Source organism: Tupaia chinensis, unplaced genomic scaffold (assembly GCF_000334495.1).
Source record: "Tupaia chinensis unplaced genomic scaffold, TupChi_1.0 Scaffold144909_1, whole genome shotgun sequence".
NCBI lineage: Eukaryota > Metazoa > Chordata > Mammalia > Scandentia > Tupaiidae > Tupaia > Tupaia belangeri.
This window is the reverse complement of record NW_006204769.1, coordinates 1,342,993-1,370,690: the sequence shown is the minus strand read 5'-3', so window position 1 is coordinate 1,370,690 and position 27,698 is coordinate 1,342,993. Positions and strand designations below refer to the sequence as shown.

Below are 27,698 nucleotides of genomic sequence, written 5' to 3'. Positions count from 1 at the left end.
GCGCCCAGCGTGAGTTTAAGCCACCGGGTCTGGGATTGGAATCGTGGTCGACCACATGGGAGTCCAGCGACATAGCCATGACGCCAACTGCTGGTCCCAATAAAATAAAATTTTAAAAGGAAAAACAGTCAGATGCAAAGTGATATTCAGATGATAGACTCAAATCTGCCAGCGGGGCAGCAGACCCACCTTACTCCCTGTGTGTCTACTTGCCCTGGGCCAGCCATGACCCCGTTGGTGCCAGTTCACTTCATCCAAAGCTCAGAAGTGTCCAGACAGGAAACTTCCACTGGGAAGGTGTACGCAAACCATCAACAGCGAAATCTCCAGCTAGTGATTTTTATGCTTTTTGTGTCTTTTCTGTTCTTTCTCAATTTGATGTGACTTTCTTTCATAGAGAAAATGTTTATTTAAAAACCAAGCTTGGGGCCAGCAGGTAGTGTAGTGGTTGAGGCACTGGACTCCTACATGGCAGACAGCAGTTTGAATCTTAGACCCAGTGGTTTGAAACTTTTACCAGGTGCATGTGTGTGCATGCCAAAGATCCCATGAGGATAGTGGAGAAGAGACTGTGGTGTGGCCATCCCCCTTGGGGGGGATTTCTCACTTTCTGTCTCTCTGGCGAACCCATGCACCCTATAGCAAAAATATCTGAAGAATAATAATAATAATGAAAATAACAGATAAAGAAATAAAAAACAAACTCAAGGGGGCAGCAGTGGTGTGGTAGTTAAGGTATTGGACTCCCATATGGCTGACGACGATTAGAAACTCAGGCTGGGCATATGTGCATGCGTGCCCAAAATCCCAGGAGGAGAATAGAGGAGAAGGGATTGCGGTGTGGACATTCCCCCAAGGGGTGTTTTCTTACTTTCCCTCTCACTGTCTCTCTCTGTTGCTCTCTGTCAAGCACATGCACCCTATGGCAAAAACCTCTCTAAAAAAAAATTTTTTTTTTTAAGTTCACCGAGCTTTTTGAACACAACATGATTCTGGAAAAATTTCATGCCTGACCTCATGTGATGAGTCACAGTCAAAATGCTGCAATACAAAAATGTTGTTTAATATTACTTAGGTGGGACCAGCAGATGGTGTAATGGTTATGTTGCTGAACCCCCACGTGGCCGACCACAGTTCAAGTCCCGGACCCAGTGGCTTGAAACTCACACCGGACATGTATGTGTGCATGCCCAAGATCCTGAGATGAGAATAGAGAAGGGATTGCACCATAGCCATCACTCCTGGGGGGTTATTTTTCTCTTTTTGTTCTCTTATCTCTCCAATGAGCACATACACCTTATACCAAAAATGTCTCTCAAAAAAAAAATACTACTTTAGCTATATGTATGAGGTATATGCGAAATGTAAATAAATTTCATGTTTAGTCTTGGGCCTCATCCCCAAGATATGTCATTAAGTACATGCAAATATTTCAAAATCTGAAAATATCTGAAATCTAAAATATTTCTGGTCCCAAGTATTGCAGATAAGGGATACTCAACCTATACTTTGTTCATGTGTATGATCATAATAATCCATCGTAGAATGAATTCTTAAAAGGTGACTTATTTGTCTTACATCAGTGGTTCCACATGTGTATGCAAATAGCCTCCAGTCCTGGAAAGTTAGTGGTTGGAAATTAGTGGACAGGGCAGAAAGGTAGCAAAGTGGTCTAAAAAACAAGGACTGGGGCTGAAACTGTTTAGTGTCCCTGGTGAGTCATCAGGAGTAGGGTACACATGTCCACAGTCCCTTTCTGACTGCCATTGAGTAGGTGACATCATGGGCTCCTCACTCCAGCTATGGACATTCTGCTCAGTCTGAGGGTTATCAGTTACCATGAGGATGCTGGTCCCAGCCTTAGTGTGGTTCGGCAAATTAGGCTGCTGTGAACAAGAACAGCGCCATGAAAAATCTGTGCAGCATTTTATAGTGAGCAAAGCACTTACACATGACATCATAGAACTGCTGTGACAATTACATGAAGTAGGGACAATAGTCATCTTAGTCCATTTTACGTTGCTTTAATAATTCCTGATAATTTATCAAGAACAGAGCCTTCTTCCTTTTTATTTATTTATTTATTTATTTATTTATTTATTTTATTTTTTTGCTATAGTGTGCGTGCATTCACCAGAAAGACAGAGAGAGACAGAGAGACAGAAAATGAGAAATCATCCCGGAGCAGGGATGGCAATGCCACAATCTCTTCTCTATTCTCCTCTCAGGATCCTAGGTATGCACACACATGCGCCCGGCGTGAGTTTAAGCCACCAGGTCCAGGACTCAAACCACGGTTGACATGGGAGTCCAGCAACATAGCCATTATGCCAACTGCTGGTCCCACAGAGCTTTCTTTCTTACTTTCTGGAGGCTAGAAAGTCCAAGGTTGAGGGGCCCACATCAGGCAAGGACCTCTTGACTCATTCCTACAGTGAAAGGAGGAAGGGCAAGAGAGCACGTGCATAAGAGAGAAGGAAAGAAGCCAAAGTTATCCCTTATAAAGACACCTCCCAAAAGCAGTAAGCCCATTCCCTCAAGAACAGCATTAATCCACTCACAGGGCAGAGCCCTCGTGACCTAATCACCTCTTAGCCCTACCTCTCAACACGATTGCACTGGGAATTAAACTGTCAACACATCTCTGGGGGAGCACGTTCCATCCACAGCAATAATATTATTGCCATTTTACAGAAATAGTGACTGAGGCCCAAAGAAGTTAACCAACTTATTTAAGATTAAGACTATAACGTATAGGGAACCAGCAGTTAGCGTAATGGCTATGTCGCTGGACTCCCACGTAGTCGACCGCGGTTCGTGTCCCGGACCCGGTGGCTTAAAACTCACGCCGGGCGCGTGTGCGTGCGTGCCCTTCCATCCACAGCAATAATATTATTGCCATTTTACAGAAATAGTGACTGAGGCCCAAAGAAGTTAACCAACTTATTTAAGATTAAGACTATAACGTATAGTTGATAGAGTCAGACTTCATCTCCTAATGCCTAGCCAGGTATTTTTACAGTATTTATTCAGCACCTACTATGGACCAGAACCTTTCCTAGAGACATTGCAGATAGGGCAATGAACAAAACAGACAAAGCCACGTAAGTTATTTTATGTATGTGTGTGTGTGTGTGTATACACACCAGGCACACACATATAAATATATATTATATATATGTATTTCCTGTTGTTGGTTTTAGTTTGCTATAGAGTGTCTGTGCTCACCAGATAGAGGGAAAGTGAGAAATTACATCCCTGGGGCTAGCCACTCTGCAATCTCTTCTCCTCCATTCTCCTCTTGGGATTTTGGGCATACACACACATGCACCCAGGGTGATTTTCAAGACACTGAGTACAGGACTTGAACTGCTCAGTTAGCCATGTGGGATCCAGTCACCTTAATCTCCATGCCATCTGTGGGCCCTATATATATGTAATATAACATACACACATATACACATATGTGTGTATGTGTGCGTGTGTGTGTATACATATGTATTATACTTATGAATATCTATCAGTGGAAGACCAGCTTGAGGAGAAATAAGGGAGAATCGGAGAGGCTTCACTGACATGGACACATGAAAGCAGGCCTGAATGAAGGGATACCTGGTCCGTGTGAGTCTCTGGGGAAGATGCTGGCCCCTCTGTCACCCCAGGTACTAGGAAAGATTCCTCTGTGCAAAATCTCACTTAAGCCCTCACAGCTGCTTGGTTAGGTAGGTGTAGCTACGCCCACTTGTGAAATGGTGGAACGAACTCAGAAATTCAACGATGCTGAGATGTCAGGGGCCTGACTCTCCCCCCAGAGTCGTTGAGGCAGACAAACCCTTCAGAGCTCTGTCAGCTATGTTCTCGTTTCTCTGTATGTAGTAGAGTCCCTCAGTGTGGAAGCTGAGTGCCTGTGGGAATTTCCAAATTACCCGGAATTTTTTGGTTCCTCTTTTTGAGTCCGGTTCTTTCTCACAACCAACGTCTGGTGAGAAGAGGATCTCAGGAACATCCAGCAGCCCATTGATGGTATGCTCATGACCTTTGGAGAGACACCCACACGTCTACTCAGATGGCCGGACAAAAACTCCTTAGGACCTGACATTGAGCTTAGATACCGCCGCTTTCAGTTACGATTTCTTTTTGATAATATCACCTCATGTCAAAGTCAGTTAGAAACCGTGGATATTTTTAGAGTGGGAACAAGCAATTTGGAGGGGAAGGATGCTATTATTGGAGCCCCCGATGAGGGAGTTACTTTCTGTCATGGCATCAGTCTGGCTGACCAATAGTAAGACCAGAGTCCTGTACATACGGCGTAGACCTGAGTGAGATGAAAGAAGCCAGAGAGTAGGAGCTGGAGATGGCAAGAAGGAGAGAGAAAAAGGAAACATACACAGAAGGCTCGCTATGTCCCTGGGGCTTTTCCATGTGTCACCTAACTGAAGTGAACTTTACAGCGATCCTGAAGGACAGGCCCCAGACATTGAGGTGAGGGAGCCGAGTCAACAGCAAGTGTCTGGCTGGACTAGAGGCCAAGTCAGCGGGACTGCATAGTCCATGCTCCTTCCACGTTTTGTTGCTTTTTACCCCTAAGTGTGTCAAGCTGTAGCTTCATCTTCAGTTATTATGGCTTCTTTTGGAAATATGCTCCCTCTAGTGTATCTTTAATTTCCTCCCCCTTTTCAGTTATACCCCTTAAAGTGGGGACTGGCAACATTCAGCATGATCACTAAAAGGGGTGCCTGGGATCGTCCTGAGTGACCTCACTCAGCTAAGCAAATGCTACCATCACAAAACCTCCCTTCTAAACACGATGCTGGGGCCGTGTCTGGTCTGCCAGAAGCCTAAAGACTGCAGGTAAGAAGGCGAGCTGCTAGCACTAGCACCCCCACAATCCTGATTTCCAAGAAGAGAGAGGTCCTAGAAATGAAACTCTTAAACATGGGCCTTCCCGGGAACCAGCAGTTAGCGTAATGCCTATGTCACTGGACTCCCACGTAGTCGACCGCGGTTCGCATCCCAGACCCAGTGGCTTAAAACTCACGCCGGGCGCGTGTGCGTGCGTGCCCAAGATCCCGAGAGGAGAATGGAAGAGAAGGGATTGCGGCGTGGCCATCCCCTCTGGGGGGTGATTTCTCGCTTTCTGTCTCTCTGTCTCTCTCTGTCTGTCTGGCGAGCGCGTGCGCCCTATAGCGAAAATCTCTCAAAAACAAACAAACAAAAAGAAACAAAAAACATGGGCCTTTCCAAGGGGATCTTTGTGGCTCTGGGGGTTATGGGCAAGAAAGACCCAGAATGGCAGCACTGAAAGAAAGAGAGAGAGAAGGAAAGTGAGAAATGACCTGCTGGAAAGGTGGCCACTCCACAATCACTTCGCCATCCCACCTCGGGGAATTTGGGGCATGCGTGCATGGGAGACCAGCATGTTTTTCAAGCCATCCAGACCAGGACTGTTAACTGTAGTCAGCCACGTGAGCTCTAGTGCCTTAACCGTACCACCTGCTGGAGCAAACCATTTAAAATGGGGATCCTCAGCAAATTTGGCTGTAGGGCAACTGTATGAATGAATTGCAGATAGCCAAAAAAGTTTAAAGACAGACTACAGGATCCATTTAGAGTAGTTGAAGAGGGTAGAAACAGTCCAGAGCTCGCCATGGCCTTGTCTGGTGGAGAGAACAAGCTGTAGGGTTGGTTCAGCCTGGAAATGAAAGGACTTTGTTTTTCAAAGCAAAAGAGCTCAGCAGTGGGCAAGGATGGGGTAGGAACAATGTTGGCTTACTTCTCCAGGGACTAGGGCCTAAACCTGAGGAAACCAGTAAACAAAGAGAGTGGCCCTAAGAGCCTAGGCCGGAAAGAAACAAATGTGCAAAACCAGGGCAGTTTCCTGCCTCGAGTGTTTCCTCGTCTGTAAAATAAGGCCATGGAATGAATGATCATAGAAATCCCTTCGGATCTCACACTCCCTAGCAGTGACTTCCATATCATCTTAGACTAAGTGCGCTGTTTAACTCATGCTAGCACTTACATCCAGGTCTCTTAGAGTCTGCCTGCTTGAAGGACAAGTGACCCTTCTCCCTCCCAGGGTGTTCCTGTCTCTGTCCCTGATTCCTGGGTCAGCCATGTGGCGTCCCATCATTGTCTGCATATATCCATAAAAGAGCAGATTCCTTCCTTATCTCTGAATGTTCTAGATGTGTCATTATCACCAGAAATAGAGGGAGAGAGAAGAAAAGTGAGAAAGCACCCTCCAGGGAGAACGGTCATGCTGCATTCTTCTCTCAGGTTTTTGTGCAAGCACACACATACACCCAACATGTTTTTCAAGCCTCTGGGTCCAGGACTTGAACTGTTGTCAGCCAAGTAGGGATCCAGCCACCTTAACTATCATGACACTGGGATGGCCCCTGGATATTTCATCGTCACTGGAAGAGATTCACCCATCTGGTAGGATCTTGCACTAGATGTGGTATCAGTGGGCTCCGTGGAATGGATGGGTAGGAAAAGAAGGCAATCTACTTGCCAATATAGCCAATAGGTATAAAAGCTGTAAGTGGCTGCTGAAGGATTGAATTCAACTGCACGAATAGAAGATGTAAAGGAAATTATAACCTAACTCTACTCTGAGTGAAAATAGACGTCTGGGATGTAAGATTTAGTGATCTTTGTTCTCTCACAGAAACGAAAACAAACCAAACCGTGTGGGACAAAAGTGAGGGTACACAAAACTGTAGGGACAGGAGGAGGAACTTGTAGAGAGGACAAAGCTGTCCTCAGATAGTTACAGGCCAGGTCGTATAGTACGTATGAGATTTTTCTTAAGAATTATTTTATTTCACTTTATTTATTTACTTATTCATTTTAATTTGACCAGAGAGGGAGAGAAAGAGCAAGAGAGAGAGAACGTGAGAAAGCAAGCCACCAGGTCTGGGACTCCAACCACGGTCAGCCCTGTGGGAGTCCAGCGCCCTTAATCACCACGCCACCTGCTGGCCCCAGAAGTATGAGATGTATTTTGTGAGAAGCTAGAAAAAACAAGACTTCATTTCAAAGCAAAGAAAAGCTTCCTAGGTCAAACTGTCCAAAGGTGAAATTAATAGCCTTAGAAGTTAGTGTACTTCTCCTCCCTCTGAGAAAGAAAAATGGGATTTATAGTTGATGAGTGCCTAGGCACTGAATTATGTGCTTAAATGAATGATTTCACTAATCCTCATAATAAGCAATGAGAAGATGGAGGTTCAGGGAGGTTAAGTAAGTTGCCTAAGGTCACACAGCTACTGTGGAATTTATTGAATGTCCAAAAGCCCATGTTTTTTCCACACTAATCTACCGAGAGCCTGTAGTCAGGGTTGTTAGCAGAAGGCACTTACGATTATCTTTAAGCTTTTTTCCAGTCCTCACAGCTTCAGATTATAACTCAGTCAAGCAAAAAAAAAAGGTGGAATCAGGATGTGTGTTAAGGTGACAAATGTGACTTTATTTCTGTGCCAAGCCAGTGAAGTCACCTGAGACCAAGTGTCTCTAGCTCACCTCATCTGCATAAACTGTGTCCTTGGATTCTCCCATAGTTAAAAGCAGCTCTGCATTCTAAATGAGTGTGTGCAAATGTGCAAACGTGTGTGTTTACTGCACAGCGTCCAACTGAGGACAGAGGGGCTGTAGAAGAAATAAAATGGAAATGGAGTGAGCTTCCAGGGCCAGGTCTTCACAGTGAAAATCTCCCTTGCTTCTCTCTTGGTAGCTAAAGATGATTGAAGTAACAGAGAACAGAACCAGGAAGGAGACCTTCCCTTAAGGGGGCTTCCTGGGGTGTCTGTTACACAGCTGTAGTACAAGGATTTGAACAGAAATAGATGTCACTTATTTCAAAAAGGCATGTTATTTTGGCCTTCGAGAGTGTATTTTTTTTTTTGAGGTTTTTTGCTGTAGGGCGTGTGCGCTCGCCAGACAGACAGAGAGAGACAGAGAGACAGAAAACGAGAAAGCCCCCCCTGGGGAGTGGCCATGCCACAATCCCTTCTCCTCCATTCTCCTCTCGGGATCTTGGGCACGCACGCACATGCGCCTGGCGTGAGTTTTAAGCCACCAGGTCCAGGACGCAAACCGCGGTCGACTACGTGGGAGTCCAGCGACATAGCCATTATGCTAACTGCTGGTTCCCTAGAGAGTGTATATAGATCATGTATATACAGTCCACTCTTTTTTTATTTTATTTACTTATTTTTTTAGAGGTTTTTGCTGTAGGGTGCATGTGCTCACCAGAAAGACAGAGAGAGACAGAGAGACAGAAAGCGAGAAATCACCACCCAGAGGGGATAACCACGCCGCTACAATCCCTTCTCCATTCTCCTCTTGGGATCTTGAGCAAGCACACACATATGCCCAGCGTGAATTTAAGCCACCGGGTCCAGGACTCGAACCGTGGTTGACTACATGGGAGTCCAGCAACATAGCCATTACGCTAACTGCTGGTCCCCAGTCCACTCTTGTTTTTTGAGGAAATGATGTTCTATAAAGTTGCTGCAGCCACTGTATTGGCAAATACTGAACCAGTTCTCCTAGGCTTAGGTTCCTATGAGCTCCCAGTAACAGCACTATTACCAACTGCTAGGGGCACAATGCTGTTTTTTATGTATTTCTGCTGAAAGAAAACTTGTTTACTGTATATTGTTGATCTATAAACATTGACCTGACCAGCTGCAACTCAGGCCTGGAGGAAGCTCATCTGACACACTTGTTTTCTCTATGAGGCACGACACAGTCTTCTTGGGCTTAGGGCTCCAGGTGGCACTTCAACACTATGTTTGGGGAACATTAATAATAGCAAAATCTCCGATAATGACAAAAATGTGACAGGTAGGCGCCAAACAGACGCTGAGCAGGATTCTCGTCTATAGTACGAGAGCCGAAGCAAGCGGGCGGTGCCACTTTGTTCCTCCTCAGCTGGGGATGGGAGTGCCAGGCAACTGGAAGTTTTGGTCACTCTGTGTCCATCTGTAAATGACTACAGAAGTGCCAGACGTATTGACTTTGGGGCCACAAGTCAATCTGAGAGAGGCCAATATGCAAATGTGTCACGCACAATAGTGAACACTGACTGTCTTACCTATTTAAAACATGGCTCTCTTTTTTTTCTCCTTGCTTTCTCCCAATTCCCTCCCTTCTTCTTCCCTTGTAACTCCAAAATCGTAGGTACATGGAATCGCAGGCCTATCTGCCCTGCCCTAGGCTTCTTGAGCCTCTCAAACTCTCAGTTGTCTTGTCTGCAAAATGGGGATAATACCATTTATCTCGTAGGATTGCTAGGGGGATTAGATGAAATAGCACTTGTTTCCCTCCATAGAACAACCTAGAGAAAGCAAAAAAAGGCAGTTATGAAGAGCGATTTGACATAAGGTATATAGACCTCACTGCCTACTGTCCCTCTCCCTGCTGTCCTGGTCAGGGCTGACTTTTCTGTGGGTAGCGTTATGTTAGGTAAAGCAAATAAGACTAAATGTGGCCTAATCTGAGAGAAGACTCACACTGACCCTCAAGTCTTTCTTTTTTTTTTTTTAAGAGAAATTTTTGTTATAAGCCATGTATACTCACTGGAGAGACAGGGAGACAGAAAGCAAGATATCGCCCCCCAGGGGGAATGGCCATGCCGCAATCCCTTCTCCTCCATTCTCTTCTCAAGATTTTAGACACGCACACACCTGCATCCAACATGAGTTTTAAGCCACAGAGTCTAGGCCTTGAACCGCGTTCAACTACGTGGGAGTGCAACGATGTAACCGTTACACCATCTGCTAGTCCCAACACTAAATCCTTCATGCCATTGGAAAAAACCTCAAGAAAAAAAAAGGAAATGGATTCTATTATAATAATTGGTCCATGAGTCTGATTTTAGTCATATGTCTTAATTACTTGAGACACTAAATTTGTTTTCATGTCATTATATTTGGTTTTCTAAACAGTGCTTCCGAAATCTTTCAAAAAAACACTGGAGCTGCAACCACTTTGGAAAATAGTAGGGAGGTTTCTCAAAAACGTAAAAATTAAATGACCATATGATCCAACGATTCCACTTTGGGTTTATATCCAAAACAATAGAAAACAGTGTCTCAGGTAGGTCCTGCAGCCTTCTGGGTAAGGGAGCTGATCCCACATGGCTACCTGCAGTCCAAATCTGGCTCCGGTGGCTTGAAAAACATGCTGGGTATGTGTGCATGTGTGCCCAAAGTCCTGACAGGATGGAGAAATGGAGGAGAAAGGATTGTGGCAGGAGCACACACCTTTTGGGGAGGTCTTGTCTATGTGTGTGTCTCTCTCTCTCTCTCTCTCTCTCTCTCTCTCTCTCTCTCTCTATTTCTCTCTGGAAAGTGCCCATGCCCTCTGGCAATTTAAAAAAAAAAAAAAGAAAATGTTCCAAAGAGGTATTGGCATACCCATTGTTCCTAGCAGCACAATTATTTTTTAAAAGAATTTCTTTATTTAACTTTATTTATCCATGTATTTATTTTAATTTGACCAGAGAGGGAGGGAGAGAGAGAAAGAAAGAGGAAGAGAGAGAGAGAAAGTGAGAAAACAAGCCGCCAAGTCTGGGACTCAAACCCCAGTCAGCCATGTAGGAGTCCAATGCCCTTAATCACCACGTTACCTGCCGGTCCCCTTAGCAGCATTATTCAAAATAGTCAAGAGGTAGAAGTCACCCAATTGTCCATCAACAATCGACTGGATTAACAAAATGCACTGTGTACACACAATGGAATATTATTTGTTATTATTATCATGTCATATTACACTTCCTTTTTTTTTGAGAAGTTTTTGCTATAAAATCTTGTCACATGCTATGACATGGATGAACCTTAAAGGTATTATACTAATAAATAAGTCAATCACAAAAAATGGCAAATACAATATTCTCCACTTACAGAGCTATCTATAGTAGGCAAATTCCTAGAAACAAACAGTAGAATGGTGGTTACCAGGGGCTGAAGGGAAGGGAGGATGCGAGCTGCTGTTTAATGGGTAAGGGGTTCAGGTTGGTGAAAGTTTTAGAAATCTGTTTACAATAATGTGAATATACTGAACACCACTGAACTGTGCATTTGAAATGGTTACAGTGGTAAAGTTCATATTACGTGTTTTTTTTTCTTGACCACAGTACAAAAGAGAGTTAGGGGGACCAGCAGTTAGCATAATGGCTATGTCGCTGGACTCCCACATAGTCGACCGCGGTTCGTGTCCCGGACCCGGTGGCTTAAAATCACGCCGGGCACGGGTGCGTTTTTTCTTGACCACAGTACAAAAGAGAGTTAGGGGGACCAGCAGTTAGCATAATGGCTATGTCGCTGGACTCCCACATAGTCGACCGCGGTTCGTGTCCCGGACCCGGTGGCTTAAACTCACGCCGGGCACGTGTGCGTGCGTGCCCAAGATCTTGAGAGGAGAATGGAGGAGAAGGGATTGCAGCGTGGCCATCCCCCTGGGGGGTGATTTCCTGCTTTCTGTCTCTCTGTCTCTGTCTGTCTGGCGAGCGCACGCGCCCTATAGCAAAAATCTCTCCAAAAAAAATTTTAAAAAGAGCGTTAGGGATCAAACAAGCTGGAATCTGCTCATGCTTCGTCACTAGATACTGTCAACTCTGAGTTCCTGCTCATGCAGGAATCTATATTTAATAAACATAAAACCTCTGGTTGGCCTCTCCGTAGGTTTTAAGCAGGTGACCAAGGCGGTGAAAGAAGTGGCGTTGCTGTCCTGCGATTACAACGTTTCTCCTGAGCAGCTGGCAAGTGTCCGCATCTACTGGCAACGGGGTGATGCAACCGTGCTAACCGTCATCTCCGGGCAAAAAGAGGTGTGGCCAGAGTACAGGAACCGGACCACCATTGACCTCACTAATAACCTTTCCATTGTGATCCTGGCTCTGCGCCTGTCGGACAGGGGCCAATATACCTGTGTTGTTCAGAAGCTTGAAAAAGGAGCCTACAAACTCAAACACCTGACTTCAGTGATGTTAAAGGTCACAGGTTGGTGGGATTTTTTGATGTATTGGCATATTTGTGTGTGTGTGTGTGTGTGTGTGTGTGTGGTGTTTTAGACAGGGTCGCTATCATGAGCCTCAGGCCTCAGCCTCCCAAGTAGCTAGGACTACAAATCCGTGCCATGTAGCCTGGCTTTTTTTTTTTGGAGAGGTTTTTGCTATAGGGTGTGTGCGCTCACCAGACAGACAGAGAGAGAGAGAGAGATAGAAAGCGAGAAATCACCCCCCAGGGGGGATGGCCATGCCACAATCCCTTCTCCTCCATTCTCCTTTTGGGATCTTTGGCACGCACGAACACGCGCCCGGTGTGAGTTTAAGCCACCGGGTCCGGGACTCGAACCACGGTCGACTACGTGGGAGTCCAGTGACATAGCCATTTCGCTAACTGCTGGTCCCAACGTAGCCTGGCTTTTCAGGATGGCCAGGAATGAACTGGGCTTCCCATGTGGTCTCAGCCTGCTAAAACACAGTCACCATGACTGGGCCTAAGCAAGATTCCTTGTGCCTTAAAGACACATACATGCCTATGGATTTAAGTGAGTATTTGACCTCACTTATCTCACTTCATTTCTTAGGGTGGAGCCTCTAGTTTTACAATAAACCCTAACTAATTTCTCAAGATAATTCTAGAAGGATCTCTTACTGGGGGTTTCTTGTGCTTTGACAATCTGAGTTCCTGATGGTCACCCTGGGGCACTGCGATGACCGGAAGTGCTTTCTGAATCACAGGGGACATCTCTGTGCCATTAGCCACACTCCATCCAGCAGCCTATGCTCCCGGAAGTCGGTTGCAGAGGTCAAAGAACAATGCAGGCGGAGATAACTTTTAAGTCGTATTAGAATGTCTATTACTGTGGCCGTTCTAATCTTTTAATGTCTTCGATATGATCCTTTACTCATGCGTGTTCAAAGCTCTAACCTAATCATCAGTCTCACAAAGTTAGATGTTAGTGCTTTCGAAGTTCATTTATGTGTACCACAAGGAAGATAACTGGTTCACAAATCGAAGCCATGTTCGTGCTCCTGTCAAGGGCAAGCATTTCTCACCTTGGGTAGGAGGGAGCCTCGCCTTATTCACTGCTGATCGTACATGGAGTCCAGCTTCTGTTGAGAAATTGTGGCTCTGAGCCATTTTCTCATGCACGAATTTCAAAGATATATTTCTGCCTGACTCTTGAGACTCCACTGAACACTAGACCTTTCACTTAATAAATCATAGTGATTAACCTTGACAATAGACAACTTCAGCAGGCCCTTCGTGAATTCCTCACTGTTCTTTCCTGCTCTGGTCATTAGCTAGGAGTCCTTGCCTGCAGTAACCAGACCGCACCCGAAGCTTAGTAACATGGAGCTCTTATTCCTCACTTTGTCCATCCCCTCTCATGAATAGAGCATATGATTATAGGCTGAAGTAGTTCTCCTGTCACCAGGGCGAGAGTCTCTCAGGCTCTTGACCTTGTCACAGGAAGGCAAAGCAAAGCAAACTCATTGTGGAAAGGTGAGAATGCCTCCACAGGCAGAACAGGCTGAGCTGTAGGAGGAGACAACGCCCAGTGCCCTTGCGGATCTCCCTTTGTGGGAAATTTACATGGATATTCATGATGGGGGTGGAGTTTTAGAGTGTAGGGTGGTCTTGACCACCCCTGGAAGGGTATTCATTTGTGCACATGTCCTTTAGCTGAACATGCTTGGACATAGGATGCATCTAAGCCCTCCTCCCAGGGTTGTGTTTTCTAGCATACTAATAAAGCAAAGGCGGGACCAGCAGATGGTGTAATGGCTATGTCACTGGACTCCCATATAGTCGACTGCAGTTCGAGTCCCGGACTCGGTGGCTTAAACTCATGTCGGGCATGTGTGTGTGCATGCCTAAGATCCTGAGAGGATAATGGAGGAGAAGGGATTGCGGCATGACCATCCCCCCTGGGGGGTGATTTCTCGCTTTCTGACTCTCTGTCTTTCTCTGTCTTTCTGGCGAGCGCATGCACCATATAGCAAAAACCTCTAAAACAAAACAAAAAATGCAAAGGCTTACTACAGGTCCCCTATAGTGCTAGTGGGCGTGAGTGGCCACGGAACTGCCACAAATCATGATGGCCAGGATACTTACAGTTTCTTTTTCTCTGTGAAGTTTTGTTACTGGGCTTGACCTGGTTCCTCTCTCCTCCCCCGTCTTAATCTCCTTCTCTGTGAAGTTTGCTCTCTCTTTCTGTCTCTCTCTCTTTTTTTTTTTTTTTTTTTGGAGAGGTTTTCGCTGTAGGGTGTGTGCGCTCGCCAGACAGAGAGAGACATAGAGACAGAAAACGAGAAATCAGCCCCCAGGGGGGATGGGCACGCTGCAGTCCCTTCTCCTCCTTTCTCCTCTTGGGATCTTGGGCACACACACACACACACACACACACACACACACACGCCCAGCATGAGTTTTAAGCCACCGGGTCTGGGACGCGAACCGTGGTCGACTACGTGGGAGTCCAGTGACATAGCCATTACACTAACTGCTGATTCCCTCTTTCTCTTTTTTATAAGAGAGATTTTTGCTATAGGGAGTGTGTGCTTACCAGAGAGAGACACTGGGACAGAAAACAAGAAATCACCCTTCGAGGAGATGCCAACGCCATAATCCCTTCTTCTCTATTCTCCTCTCGGGATTTTGGGCACACACACACGCACCTGGATGAGTTTAAGTTGTCGGATCTGGGACTCAAACCACAGTCAATTACATGGGAGTCCAGTGACATAACCATTACGTCATCTGCTGGTCTCTAAAGTTTGTTCCCAAGGTTGGTCTGGTTTTCAACTCCCACTTTTTCTCTGCTGGCTCACTTTAAAATTTTGACATGCATTGAATCCTGAAACTCTCATCACTAAAGCTGTTCCTGCTAGTCTCAGCATTTTTCCCACTACAAGATTCCTTTGAGAAGCAAAGAATTAAATAAGCTCTCATTTGGCTAAAGAGAGCAATTGTCCTATTTCCCCAGGACACACGATTTTAGTGCTAAAACTAGGAAAATCTGAGGCAAACTAGAACATGTTGGTTACCTACATTTGTCTAAGATTGCAAAATAATAATATATTAACAGCACAGCAGCATATGAAAACCTCCATTTACCAGTATATTTGAGACTAGGTCTACTAGATCACAGATTAACTAGGTTAACAAATTTTTAGCACCCCCCCCCCGTTATATTTTTTTTTCTTGAAGAGGTTTTTGCTATAGGGCGCGTGCGCTCACCAGACAGACAGAGAGAGACAGAGAGACAGAAAGCGAGAATTCCCCCCCCAGGGGGCTGGCCATGCCACAATCCCTTCTCCTCTGTTCTCCTCTCGGGATCTTGGGCATGCATGCACACGCGCCCGGCGTGAGTTTTAAGCCACCGAGTCTGGGACTCTAACCGTAGTCGGCTACATGGGAGTTTAGTGACATAGCCATTACACTAACTGCTGATCCCTCACCCCCCCTCCTTTTTTTATTATTGTCAGAGGACTCGTGCCCTTGCCTGAGAGAGGGAGAAGGAGAAGAAGAAACACCCCACAGTGGAGCAGGGTCTCTTCTCCATGTCTCTATCCTATTGGGATTTGGGGCACACATGCACATATGCTCATCGTGTTTCTCAAGCTTCCAGGTCCAGGATGTAAACTGTGATCAGCCATGTGGGATCTGACTCCCTTCACCACTAGGCTACTGAGTCAGCCCAAAATTTCACCTTTCTAAAACACATGTATTTCTTCCATTCTTCATAAGATAACCTTACCTTTCCCCACTAAGAGTCTTTTAAAAAGGAGATTAATTGATTTAAATGAGACACAAAAGATTAATTTTTGACGGTTCGCAGTCTTGCAAGGCCTTTAGGAGTGGTTGCTCTGAACAGGTCATCTTGTAGAAGGGATAGGAAGGCCAGCCTGCAGTGTCATGCTGAAGGCAGCTGGATCCCACATGGCTGACCATGCAGGTCAAGTCCGGGACTCTCTGGCTTGAAAGACAAGCTAGGAGCATGTGCATGCATGACAAAAATCCATAGAGGAGGGAGAAATTGAGAAGAAGGTATTGCAGCATGGCCATCTTTCATGGGAGGGGGGTGCTTTTTTGCCTTCTCTCTCTCTTGCTCTAACTTTCTCTGGGGGGGGGGCGGTATATGTGCCCTCTGGCAAAAAAAGAAAAAAAAATAGAAAGGAAACGAGACAGAACTGTGGCTGTTCTAAACCTCATCCGACACTGACCAGATTATTTTTTAAAATAATTATTTATTTTATTCACTATTAGTATTAGTCTTAAATTTTGCTATAGGTCAGAGAGAGAGCGGGAAAGCTGGAAAGCTCACCAGAGAGACAAAGTTGGAAAGCACGTTGCCAAGGCCAGGACTTGAACCGCGGTTGACCATGCGGGAGTCTAGCACCTTAACCACCATGCCACCTGCTGGCCCTGACCAGATCATTTTTAATCCCTGGTATTTGTAGCATTCTTATAGTTTAACTATTTCTCAGAAAAGCAGAGTTCAGGAACAAACATGAATCATAAGTTAGGGTCTGAGTTATTTGGATTTCTTACCCCAGGTTATTATACACATGATTTATTGAAAAAGCAACAGTGTTGGTCGCCAGTGTAATAACTTGATCTTATAGGATAAAATTAATGAGTAGGAAATAATAATGCCAACTAAAAATGGCCTAGGAATTGTGAGATTTCATTAAGGACAGGGTTCATTAAAAAAAAGGGTCTTCACCTCCAGCCAAACCCAAGACTTTCCCTGTCCTGGTCATGATAACCACTTGTCATGGCTTCTCCTTTTCTGCATGTTCCTCAGTATCACTAGTTCATCCTGAAACCTTTCACCCCGTAGCCTGATTTAAGAGAAGGAACTCGGGGCCAGCAAGAGGCATGGTGGTTGAGGCACTGAACATTCCCACATGGCCAACCATGGTTAGAGTCCTGGATCAAGTGGCTTGCTTTCTCACTTTCCCTCTCCCGTGTGTCTCTCTCTGGTCAAATTAAAATAAATAAATGAAAAAAAAAAAAATAATTCTAAAGAGAGAGAGAGAGAGAGAGAGAAAGAACTCATCTAAGGGAGGATGAATTTAGGAACCTCTTAAACCCATCTATCATCTAACTTCCTGTGTGCCAAGTTTTGTGTTGAGTGATTTAGATTAATGATGTCATTTCATTCTTACCACACTGGAAATCAGACATTATTATCCTCACTTTGTCTTATTACCCTTAAAGTAAGAGTAAAAGCAGATAAGCCATTCATCTAGGTCATAAAGTAAATTTGGTTCCCAAACCTGCTCTCAGTGGCCGTGTTAATGACATCTCTGTGGGACTCAGAATTCTGAAAAGGAAGCTCATATCAGGAATGCAGTGTGGGGATGGGGAGGAGGACTAGATTCCCACACTTCTGCTGAGAAGTTCAGTTCTGTAAGTCTAAGTGAGGAAGCAATTAGGGCAGCCTTTTCCAAAGTTCTCTGCAGTCGTTTCCCTGCACTTTGCCTTACATGTACTTCAGTATCTTATTGGTGGTCAAAAATGCAAGTGAGAGAGACTCGTGTCTGGGAGGAATGCTAGAAGAACCTCTGCCAGTATCAGAAGAGCAAGGGAAGAGTCAAGCGCTGCAGTTCGGACTGCAGGCTCAGGACTGCACAGACTGGACACAGGGAAATCTGAGTAAAAGAGTACTTTTTAAAAAGCAAGGGAGGCCCAGCTTCTGTGCTACCTGACAACAGAGCTGCAGGCTACATGCTGACTGGGTTGATCCCCAGCCACATTGCCCTGCAACACACCACATGTGTGCATGTGTGCCTAGGATCCTGGTGAGCTGGAGGACTGGAGGAAAGTGACCATGGCTCTGGGAAGGCTGCTTCTCTCCCTCTCTCCCTTTACTGTGTGTGTGCGAGAACTCTATCCCGCTCACACAAAAAGCAAGCAAGGAACTGCTAAACACAAAGTAAAGGCAGTGGTTACCTCCGGTGTAGGAAAATAAAGAGACAGGACAGGGGAGACCACACAAGTGGATTTACACAAGTTACTGTCGATGTTTTGGTTCTTGAGTTAGATGGTAGGTTCACAGGTGGGCCTTATAGGGGACCAACAGTTAGCATAATGGCTATGTCGCTGGACTCCCATGTTATCGACCACGGTTCACAACCCGGACCTGGTGGCTTAAACTCACGCCGGGCACATGTGCATGCATGCCCAAGATCCGGAGAGGAGAATGGAGGAGAAGGGATTGTGGCGTGGCCATCCTCCCTAGGGGGTGATTTCTCATTTTCTGCCTCTCTGTCTCTCTCTGTCTTTCTGGCGAGCACATGTGCCCTATAGCAAAAACCTCTTAAAAAAAAAAAAAAAACAGAAAAAACAGGTGTGCATTATAGTTTAATAAATAAATAAATAAAAGAACCATTTGTATATCTGAAATAGCAGACAGAAAAGAAGGATAAGAGGGGAAGGAAAGGAAAGGACAGGCTCCGGTTTCAGAAAAACTTGAATTCAGGGCCACCCCTGTGACCTAGTGGCTAAGGGGACTGGATTCCATGTGGCCAATGCAGGTTTGAATCCTGTCCTTGATGGTTTGAAAAATACACCTGGCGTGAGTGCCTGTGAGCCCCAAATCCTGACAGTATAGAGAAATGGAAGAGAAGAGCAGCGTGACCACGCTCCAGTATAAGGTCTTTCTCCCTCTTCCTAGCTCTCTGTCTCTCCCTGGTGAATGTAAACACCCTCTGAACCTGCGTCAAAACAAAACATAACAGGGACCAGCAGTTGGCGTAATAGCTATGTCGCTGGACTCCCATGTAGTCGACAGTGGTTTGAGTCCTGGACCCGGTGGCTTAAACTCATGCGGGCACGTGTGCATGTGTGCCCAAGATTCTGAGAGGAGAATGGAGGAGAAGGGATTGCAGTGTGGCCATCCTCCCTGGGGTAAGGGGGTGATTTCTCACTTTCTGTCTCTTTCTCTGTCTTTCTGGCAAGTGCAAGCGCCCTATAGCAAAAAAAAAAGCTTGAATTCTTATCCCAGTTTTGCAACCTGGATATGATTTCTCTAAGTTTCAGATTGATTATTTACCAAATGAATTCATATTAGGTTGAATGGTATGAAATGACTGGTATTTGACCTTTATGGTCTACAATTTACTTCTTTTTTTTTTTTTTTTGGGGGGGTTTTTCCCCTAAGGCCAGACAGACAGAGAGAGAGAGAGAGACAGAAAGTGAGAAATCGCCCCCCCGGGGGGGATGGTCCCGCCACAATCCCTTCTCCTCCATTCTCCTCTCAGGATCTTGGGCATGTACACACACGCGCCCAGCTTGAGTTTTAAATCACCAGGTCCGGGACGCGAACCGCGGTCGACTATGTGGGAGTCCAGCGACATAGCCATTACGCTAACTGCTGGTTCCCTACAATTTACTTCTGAGGGTTGTTGTGAGACAAAATGAGGTAATATCCAGACCTAACAAATGAGGGCCCAATAAATGCTGTTATTTTTCTCTTTACCTTATACAATTGCAGTCCTGTGTCAACACTTCTCCACACAAACCTATTTCTTCTCTTTAATAACTGCTCTTTTATCTCTAACAAAAGTAATTAAGAGGGGCCAGGAGGTGGAACGGTGGTGAAGGGACTGGACTCCCACATGGTTGACTGCAGTTTGAGTCCTGGACCTGGTGACTTGAAAATCATGCTGGGCATGTGTGCGTGTGTGTCCAAAATCTTAGGAGTAGAATGGAGGAGAAGAGATTGCAGTGTGGCCATCCCTCCTGAGAGTGATTTCTCGCTTTCCTTCTCACTGTTTCTGACTAGTGCACATGCCCTATGGCAAAAAAAATTTTTTTTAAAGAAAAGAAAGGCAGTAGTGAAGAATCGACATGACCCATTTAAATCAATCTTTGGATTGCATATGACTATGAATGACTTACGGGTAGTTACAAAGGATACTAATGTTATATTTTATTATTCTTACTAAAGCAGATAATTTATGGAAAATGTAAGGCCATACACACAGAAATGTAACTGCACGTAATTATACCTTTGTTCTCTCTTTAGCTGACTTCCCTACCCCTAGCATGACTGAGTTTGGAACTACATCTTCTAACATTAGAAGGATCAATTGCTCAACCTCCGGAGGTTTTCCAGAGCCTCGTCTTTCTTGGTTGGAAGATGGAAAAGAATTAAATGCCATCAACACTACAGTTTCCCAAGACCCTGAAACCGAGCTCTATGCAGTCAGCAGTTACCTGGATTTCAGTGCGACAAGTGACCACAGCTTCGTGTGTCTCGTCAAGTACGGAGACTCGACCATATCACAGACCTTCCACTGGCAGAAATGTGAGCAACACTGTCCTGGGATGTTGTGACTGTGCAGAATCTAAAATGAAAGTAACTCGGCCAGAGTTTTAGGGTTACGCATGTTGACTTTGACAGGTTTTTGGTTTTGGTTTTGGTTTTGGGTTTTTTTTGCCATAGGGCACATGTGCTCACTGGACAGAGACAGAAGACAGTGAGAAATCACTCCCCAGGGGCGATGGCCATGCCACAATCCCATCTCCTCCATTGTCCCCCTGGGATTTGGGGCATGATGCACAAGCACACATGCCCAGCTTGATTTCCAAGCAGCTAGGCCTAGGACTCAAACGTGGTGAGTTCAACACCTTCACCACTGGCCTCAATAGTATTTTTTATAGTATTTGTAAACACACAAATAGAGTATGTCATTATGACTTTTTTTTTTTGGAGAGATTTTTTGTTTGTTTGTTTGTTTGTTTTTTGCTATAGAGCATGTGCACTCACCAGAAAGACAGAGAGAGACATAGAGACAGAAAGCGGGAAATCACCCCCCAGAGGGATGGCCACGCCGCAATCCATTCTCCTCTTGGGATCTTGGGCATGCACGCACATGCACCCGGCATGAGTTTAAGCCTCCAGGTCCAGGACTAGAACCGCAGTCGACTACGTGGGAGTCCAGTGACATAGCCATTATGCTAACTGCTGGTCCCCCATTATGACTTATTAAGGTCACTATACAAGGTACGAAAATAATGTTACTAATTTTATTTTTTAATAAACATTCTAAAGTTTATGAATCATAATAACTGCCAGTCATCAAGTGGTCAGTCATCTTAGGAAATTATTATAATAATACTATTTTTATTGAAGGCACTAAAATTTGTCTTTTAGAGTTGCCTTCGGAGCTTTGGCACTTCCTCTTAGGGCTCCCCAATACCGTAAATCTATGGTGGCAAACATTATCTTTTTATAGGTGAATGTGCTTTTTTTTTTTTTGAGAGTTGCTTTTTTTTGTTTTTTTTTGTTTTTTTGTTTTTTGTTTTTTGCTATAGGGCGTGTGCGCTCGCCAGACAGACAGAGACAGAGAGATAAAAAGCGAGAAATCACCCCCCAGTGGGGATGGCCACGCCGCAGTCCCTTCTCCTCCATTCTCCTCTTGGGATCTTGGGCATGCACACACACGTGCCCAGCGTGAGTTTTAAGCCACCGGGTCCAGGACGCTAACCGCGGTCGACTATGTGGAAGTCCAGTGACATAGCCATTATGCTAACTGCCGGTCCCTAGGTGAATGTGCTTTTAAAAAACTGCTAGTTTATTCAGAATGAAATCTGGAAAGAGGTGAGTGACAGACTCCTCAAGGACGGCGCCTTACAAAAGAAGTTATTTTTGAGCAAATACTTTATAGGAAGGAAATCCACAGAATTCTCTTTCCTGATAATGTAAAAGCATCTGAAAATATAAAATGAAACAGTTGGGTTTATAAATTTAACCAATTTTTTCCCCAAGAAAGAATGGAGAAGAAGGGATTGTAGCATGGCCATCCCCCCCAGGGGGTGATTTCTCACTTTCCCTCTTTCTGTCTCTCTCTGGCAAGTACATGCACCCTACGACAAAAATCTAAAAAAAATAAATAAATAAATAAAAAATAAATAAAATTTTGGGACCAGAGGTTGGCATAATGACTCTGTCACTGGACTCCCATGTAGTCAACTGCAGTTCGAGTCCCGGACCCAGTGGCTTAAACTCACACTGGACACATGTGCATGTGTGCCGAAGATCCCAAGAGAATGGAGGAGAAGGGATTGCGGCATGGTCATTCCCCCAAGGGGTGATTTCTCACTTTCTGTCTCTCTGTCTCTCTGGCAAGTGTGCATGCTCTATAGCAAAATGTTCTCCAAACAAAACAAAACAAAACAAAACACAAAATGTTTTAATTGCCAGAGGGCATGTGTGCTCATCAGAGAGAGCGAAAGATGAGGGTGGGAAGAGAAAGTACCCGCAATGGGACACTGTCACACCACAATTCTTTTTCCTCATTTCTCGGCCCCATCATGATTTGGAACACACATGCATACGTGCCTGGCATGTTTTTCAAACCATCAGGGAAGAGCTGAGACTTGAACTGCAATCGAGACCGGCTTTCTAGGCATAGCATTTAACGGTGGTGCTACAGGGCCAGCCCAATAAGCTATCTTACTACGCAATTCCAATCTCAGGTTTATAATTTTTTTTTAAGAATATATAAAAGATGATTGAGAGAGATGAGTCTGGAGGTTCAGTAAAACCATGTCAAAATCTGGTTTATCTGTTTAGGGCTGGCCCCATAGCTAGTAGTTCAGGAAGCCAGATCCCACATGGCCAACTGTTGCTCAAATTCTTTCTTTTTTTTTGTTTGTTTTTTTTTGAAGAGGTTTTTGTGATAGGGTGCATGTGCTTGCCAGAGAATCAGAGAGACAGAAAGCAAGAAGTCAGCCCCCAGGGGGATAGCTACACTGCAATCCCTTCTCCTCCATTCTCCTCTCGGGATTTTGGGCACGCACGCACGCACATGTGCCTGGTGTGAGTTTAAGCCACCGGGTCCAGGACTCAAACTGCGGTCGACTACATAGGAATCCAGTGACGTAGCCATTACACCAACTGCTGGTCGCTCCAAAGATGTTTTTAAGCTGACAGGACTTTTAGTTTAGGAGAGAGACACATACAGGAGGCTAAGGCAAAGATATCTAGAAGTATCATAATCTGAAATGGGCTATCATAGAATTATTTTGTTTGATTTTATTTATTTATTTATTTATTTATTTATTTATTTATTTGACCAAAGAGGGACAGAGTGAGAGAGAGAGAAAGGGAAAGTGAAAAAGCAAGCCGCCAGGTCCAGGACTTGAACCATGGTCGGCCATGTGTGAGTCCAGCACCTTTAACCACCATGCTACCTGCTAGCCTCCTGGGATCTTCCACTTTCTCTGGTAAGCACACATGCCCTCTGGCATTAACCAATTTTAGATGATTCTGAGTAAAGGTGAAGAGGGGTACAGAGATCAATAATTATAGCTTGAATCATATTTTATCTGGACATTAATTATATATAAAATATAGATATAAATGATGTTCCAGGACAGGGATTGGCGAATTGTTTTCTGAAAAGAGCCACATATTAAATATTCTAGGCTTTGGAGGTCAGTATCTGCTGCAACAATTCCATTCTGTTGTGGCAGCACAAAAGTAGTCCTTGATAAGATGTAAATGAACGAGGTGGCTGTGTTCCAACAAAATTTTATTTAATAAAACAGGTAGTTGGGGCCAGCGGATGGTGTAGCAGTCATGTCACTGAACTCTCACATGGCTGAGCATGGTTCTGAGTCCTAGACCCTGTGGCTTGAAACTCATGCCTGGCGCATATGTGTGCGGGCGCCCAAGATCCCAGGAGGGGAATGGAGGAGAAGGGATTGTGGTAGAGCCATCTCCCGTTGGGGGTGACTTCTCCCTTTCCCCTCTCACTGTTTCTGTCTCTACCTCTCTCCAGAGAGTGCATATGCCCTAAGGCCAAAACCTCTAAGAATAAATAAATAAATAAATAAATAAAACTTGTAGGCCAGATTTGGCCATGTTTAGAGTTTACTAATGTAGGGAACCAGCAGTTAGCGTAATGGCTATGTCACTGGACTCCCACGTAGTCGACCGCGGTTCGCGTCCCAGACCCGGTGGCTTAGAACTCACGCCAGGCGCGTGTGTGTGCATGCCCAAGATCCCGAGAGGAGAATGGAGGAGAAGGGATTGCGGCGTGACCATCACCTCTGGGGGGTGATTTCTCGCTTTCTGTCTCTCTGTCTCTCTGTCTGTCTGGCGAGCGCACGCGCCCTACAGCGAAAACCTCTCCAAAAAAAAAAAAATAGAGTTTGCTAATGTATAGGTTTTAACTTGGTTGTTCAAGAGCTTTAGTGCATAAATACCTCAAATGTCATTAACTGGACTGTAGGGATCACTCAGAGTAAGATCAAAAGCAAATAGGCCTTTGTGGGCGGCCAAGGGCTGACTGCACACACAGATGCTCATCAGATGTGCAACTCGTAGAAATGCTGCAGGTCAATGTGAGTAAGCATTGCTGTGTACACATCCAGTCTGAGTTCGCACTTTCCCTCTGTCTCTCTCCGGCAAGCATATGCATCCTATGGAAAATAAATACATAAATAAAAGATCTCTTTAGAATCTTTCTTATGCCAGCTTATCTTGGTAAATGTCAAAGTTTAACTTGTCCTTTTCACATTCGATATCTTAACATCTAAATACCAGTTGCCACAACTGTGTGTCCAATTGAAGAATTATGCAAGAAAAATGCTAGTAGCTGCATTCTGGAGAGCTGACCAGGCAAAGAAGTGAAAACACTCCACAGTTGCCTCGGTAGGAAAGGCACAGAGTGAGTATCAGGTGTAGAACACATAGGAGTTGACATTATTGTTTCCCCTCCACAGCCAGAAACGAGCCTTATATTTTGAACTCGGTGTGGATCACAGTTGGGACTGTGGCTGTCGTGGCTGTCGTGCTATTGCCATTGCTATTCTGTGGTATATACAGTAAGTACCAGCCTATTGTCATGATCTCAGTTTCTGGAAGCCCAAACTCCATCAGTGTGTTTCGGCCTCGCTCTGAGGTTTTAGCCTATTTTTGTGTCATGTTTGCAGCAAATGGAGGAAAAGCTCAGCATCTCCTTCACTTGTCTCAGCAAGTTCTATTTTTCGTAACTTGGTATTTTCTTGGAGACACTGAGGCTTGCTAACTAATTCGAAAACATTTCTGATGCTAAATGATACTGATTGGAGTTGGAGGACAGGCAGAATGACAAGATTGGGAGCAGAGGACTAAGAACCATGTTGTTGGAGGAGGGCAAGAAACTACTGGGGCCAACATTGGGCATGGTGGTTAAAGCGCTGGACTCCTAAATGGTCTTCTGTGGTTTGAGTCCAAGGTCTGGTAGCTTGAAAATCACGCCAGGCATGTGCGCTTGCGTGCATGACCAAAGTCTCAGGAGAAGGGACTGGGGTATGGCCATCCCATCCCCACCGGGGTGATTTCTCACTTTCCCTCTCTGTCTTTGTCTCTTTCTCTCCAGCAAGCACATGCACCCTATAGCAAAAAAAAAAAAAAAAAAAAGTTGAGAAATTACATGGCTATCAGTGATTTTACCAATTCTTTTTCTTTCTTTTTTTTAAAAGAATTATTTATTTAATTTTATGTATTCATTCCTTTATTTTAATTTGACCAGAGAGAGACAGAAGACAGAGAGAGAAAGTGGGAAAGCAAGCTACCAGGTCCGAGACTCAAACCATGGTCGGCCATGTGGGAGTGTCCAGCCCCTTAACCACCACACCACCTGCTGGCCAACCACCCAACCAATTCTTTTTCTTTTTTCCTTCTCCTCCTTCCTCTTCTTTTTCTAGCTTTTTGCCATAGGGTGTGTATACTCACCCAAGAGAGACAGAGAGAGAAACAGTGAGAAATCACCACCACCACCCCCCTGGGAGAGGATGGCCACACCACAATCCCTTCTCCATGTTTCTCTCCAGATTTTGGGTACAATCGCACATACACCTGGTGTGATTTTCAAGCCATTGGCCCGATGGACTTGAACCATAGTCAGCCATGTGGGAGTCCAGTGCCTTAACCACCATGCCACACGTTATGGCCCCACCAATTATTAATTCTTCAGAATATATTTTTGGAGAAAAGATCAGGAGTGGTTGATGAAAGAAGAGCTACCTAGGATATTTTACCTTATGAATTTAATATTTTGGCCTTATATGTAGACTACCTTTTTTTTTTCTTATTGAGAGATGTTTGCTATAGAGCATGTGTCCTCACATGCACACGTGCCAGGTATGAGTTTTAAGTCGTGGAGACCTGGGAGTCCAGCAATGTACTGCTACACCATCTGTTGGTCCCTGTAGGATACCTTCAATCTCTAGTTCAGTGAACAGGTACTGTTAGGTCAGCATTATGGCCATAGTCACCATGAAGGGACACCAATCTTCCTTAGAAGTATTGTACACTCGGGAACCAGCAATGAGCGTAATGGCTATGTCGCTGAACTCTCACGTAGTTGACCACGGTTCGCGTCCCGGACCTGGTGGCTTAAAACTCACACTGGGCGCGTGTGTGTGCGTGCTCAAGATCCCAAGAGGAGAATGCAGGAGAAGGGATTGCAGCGTGACCATCCCCCCTGGGGGTGATTTCTCGCTTTCTGTCTCTATGTCTCTCTCTGTCTGGTGAGCGCACGTGCCCTATAGCAAAAAAAAACTCTCCAAAAAAAAAAAAAGAAGTCTTGTACACTGAGCAGAAAACTCTGTAAGTCCGAAATCTAATTTTCTCAACCTTCAGCACACACACAGACACACACACACACACAGATGCCAGAGCTCAGTAGAGTGACTAGAGGTTCTGGGCTATGGACATTCACCCCACGAGTAGGATTAATAGGTCGGATGACCTCAAGGATCTTCCCAGAGCAAACTGTCCAGTCTTTGTCTTCTAGTCTGGGATTTCTTGTCCTCAGCACTACTGATAATTGGGGCCAGATCAGTCTTTGTTCTAGTGCACAGTTCTGAGCACGGGAGGGTGTCTACAGGTTCCCAGGTTTCCTATCCTCCACTTACTTTATACCAGGAGCACCCCCATGCCCATTTGTGACAACAAAATTGTCTCCAAGCTTTGCCAAATGTCCCTGGGGGAGAAAAGGTGTGTTGGAAATCACCTCTGGCTTGAAAACTACTGTTGTAGTTTCTAGGCCAGTCCAAAAGCTGGTTGAAATATATGTATATGATTTCAGAGAAACTCACGCATCGTTTTTGTTGTTTGTGCTTGTCTCTAAGACTATGTTACAAGATGGAGGGACAGAAGAAGGCACGTGGAAACGGTGGAGATGGATACAGCATCTGCAGACGTGTAAGGCTGAACAGAACATCTGCAGGTAGCCGCTCTTAGCGCTTCTGTCCATGTGGGACACAGGGGGCGCTGGACCATGAGGCAGTCTTTTCTTCCTCTCGGAACCAAATTTGTTTTTACCTCCTATCCACCCTCTGCAAAAACCTCACTCAGATTGCTCTAAAGACAAAGGGTACCTGGCATCCCTCTCCTTCCTTACTGAACACAATTTGCTTATTGCAACCACTTCCTTTTCTGTGTCATTCTGCCAGTGTAAATGTTCCGTTCAACCAGTTTAGTGTCTTTCCTTACCTACAAAACAACTGAGTTCATCTTGGCACCAGCAGTTGGTGTAATGGCTATGTTGCTCAACTCCCATGTAGTTGACTGCGGTTCGAGTCCCGGGGGTGATTTCTCACTTTCTATTTCTCTGTCTCTCGCTGTCTTTCTGGCAAATGCACATGCCCTATAGCAAAAATCTCTAAAAA

General features: G+C 45.0%; 1 protein-coding gene across 2 annotated transcripts in view; it reads left to right on the top strand.

The window, feature by feature from the left end:
* Positions 1-27,698, top strand: part of CD80 (CD80 molecule) — a 40,908-nt gene that overhangs the window by 9,509 nt on the left and 3,701 nt on the right. Inside the window, exons 3-6 of one of the 2 annotated variants that reach the window (XM_006167646.3) lie at positions 11,691-12,008; positions 20,056-20,337; positions 24,765-24,866; positions 27,159-27,256. In XM_006167646.3, coding sequence (XP_006167708.2) covers positions 11,691-12,008; positions 20,056-20,337; positions 24,765-24,866; positions 27,159-27,235 — 779 coding nt within the window. In that variant the 3' untranslated portion in view covers positions 27,236-27,256. The remainder of the gene's footprint in view (positions 1-11,690; positions 12,009-20,055; positions 20,338-24,764; positions 24,867-27,158; positions 27,257-27,698) is intronic. The other variant, XM_027767928.1, reaches the window with a different exon arrangement.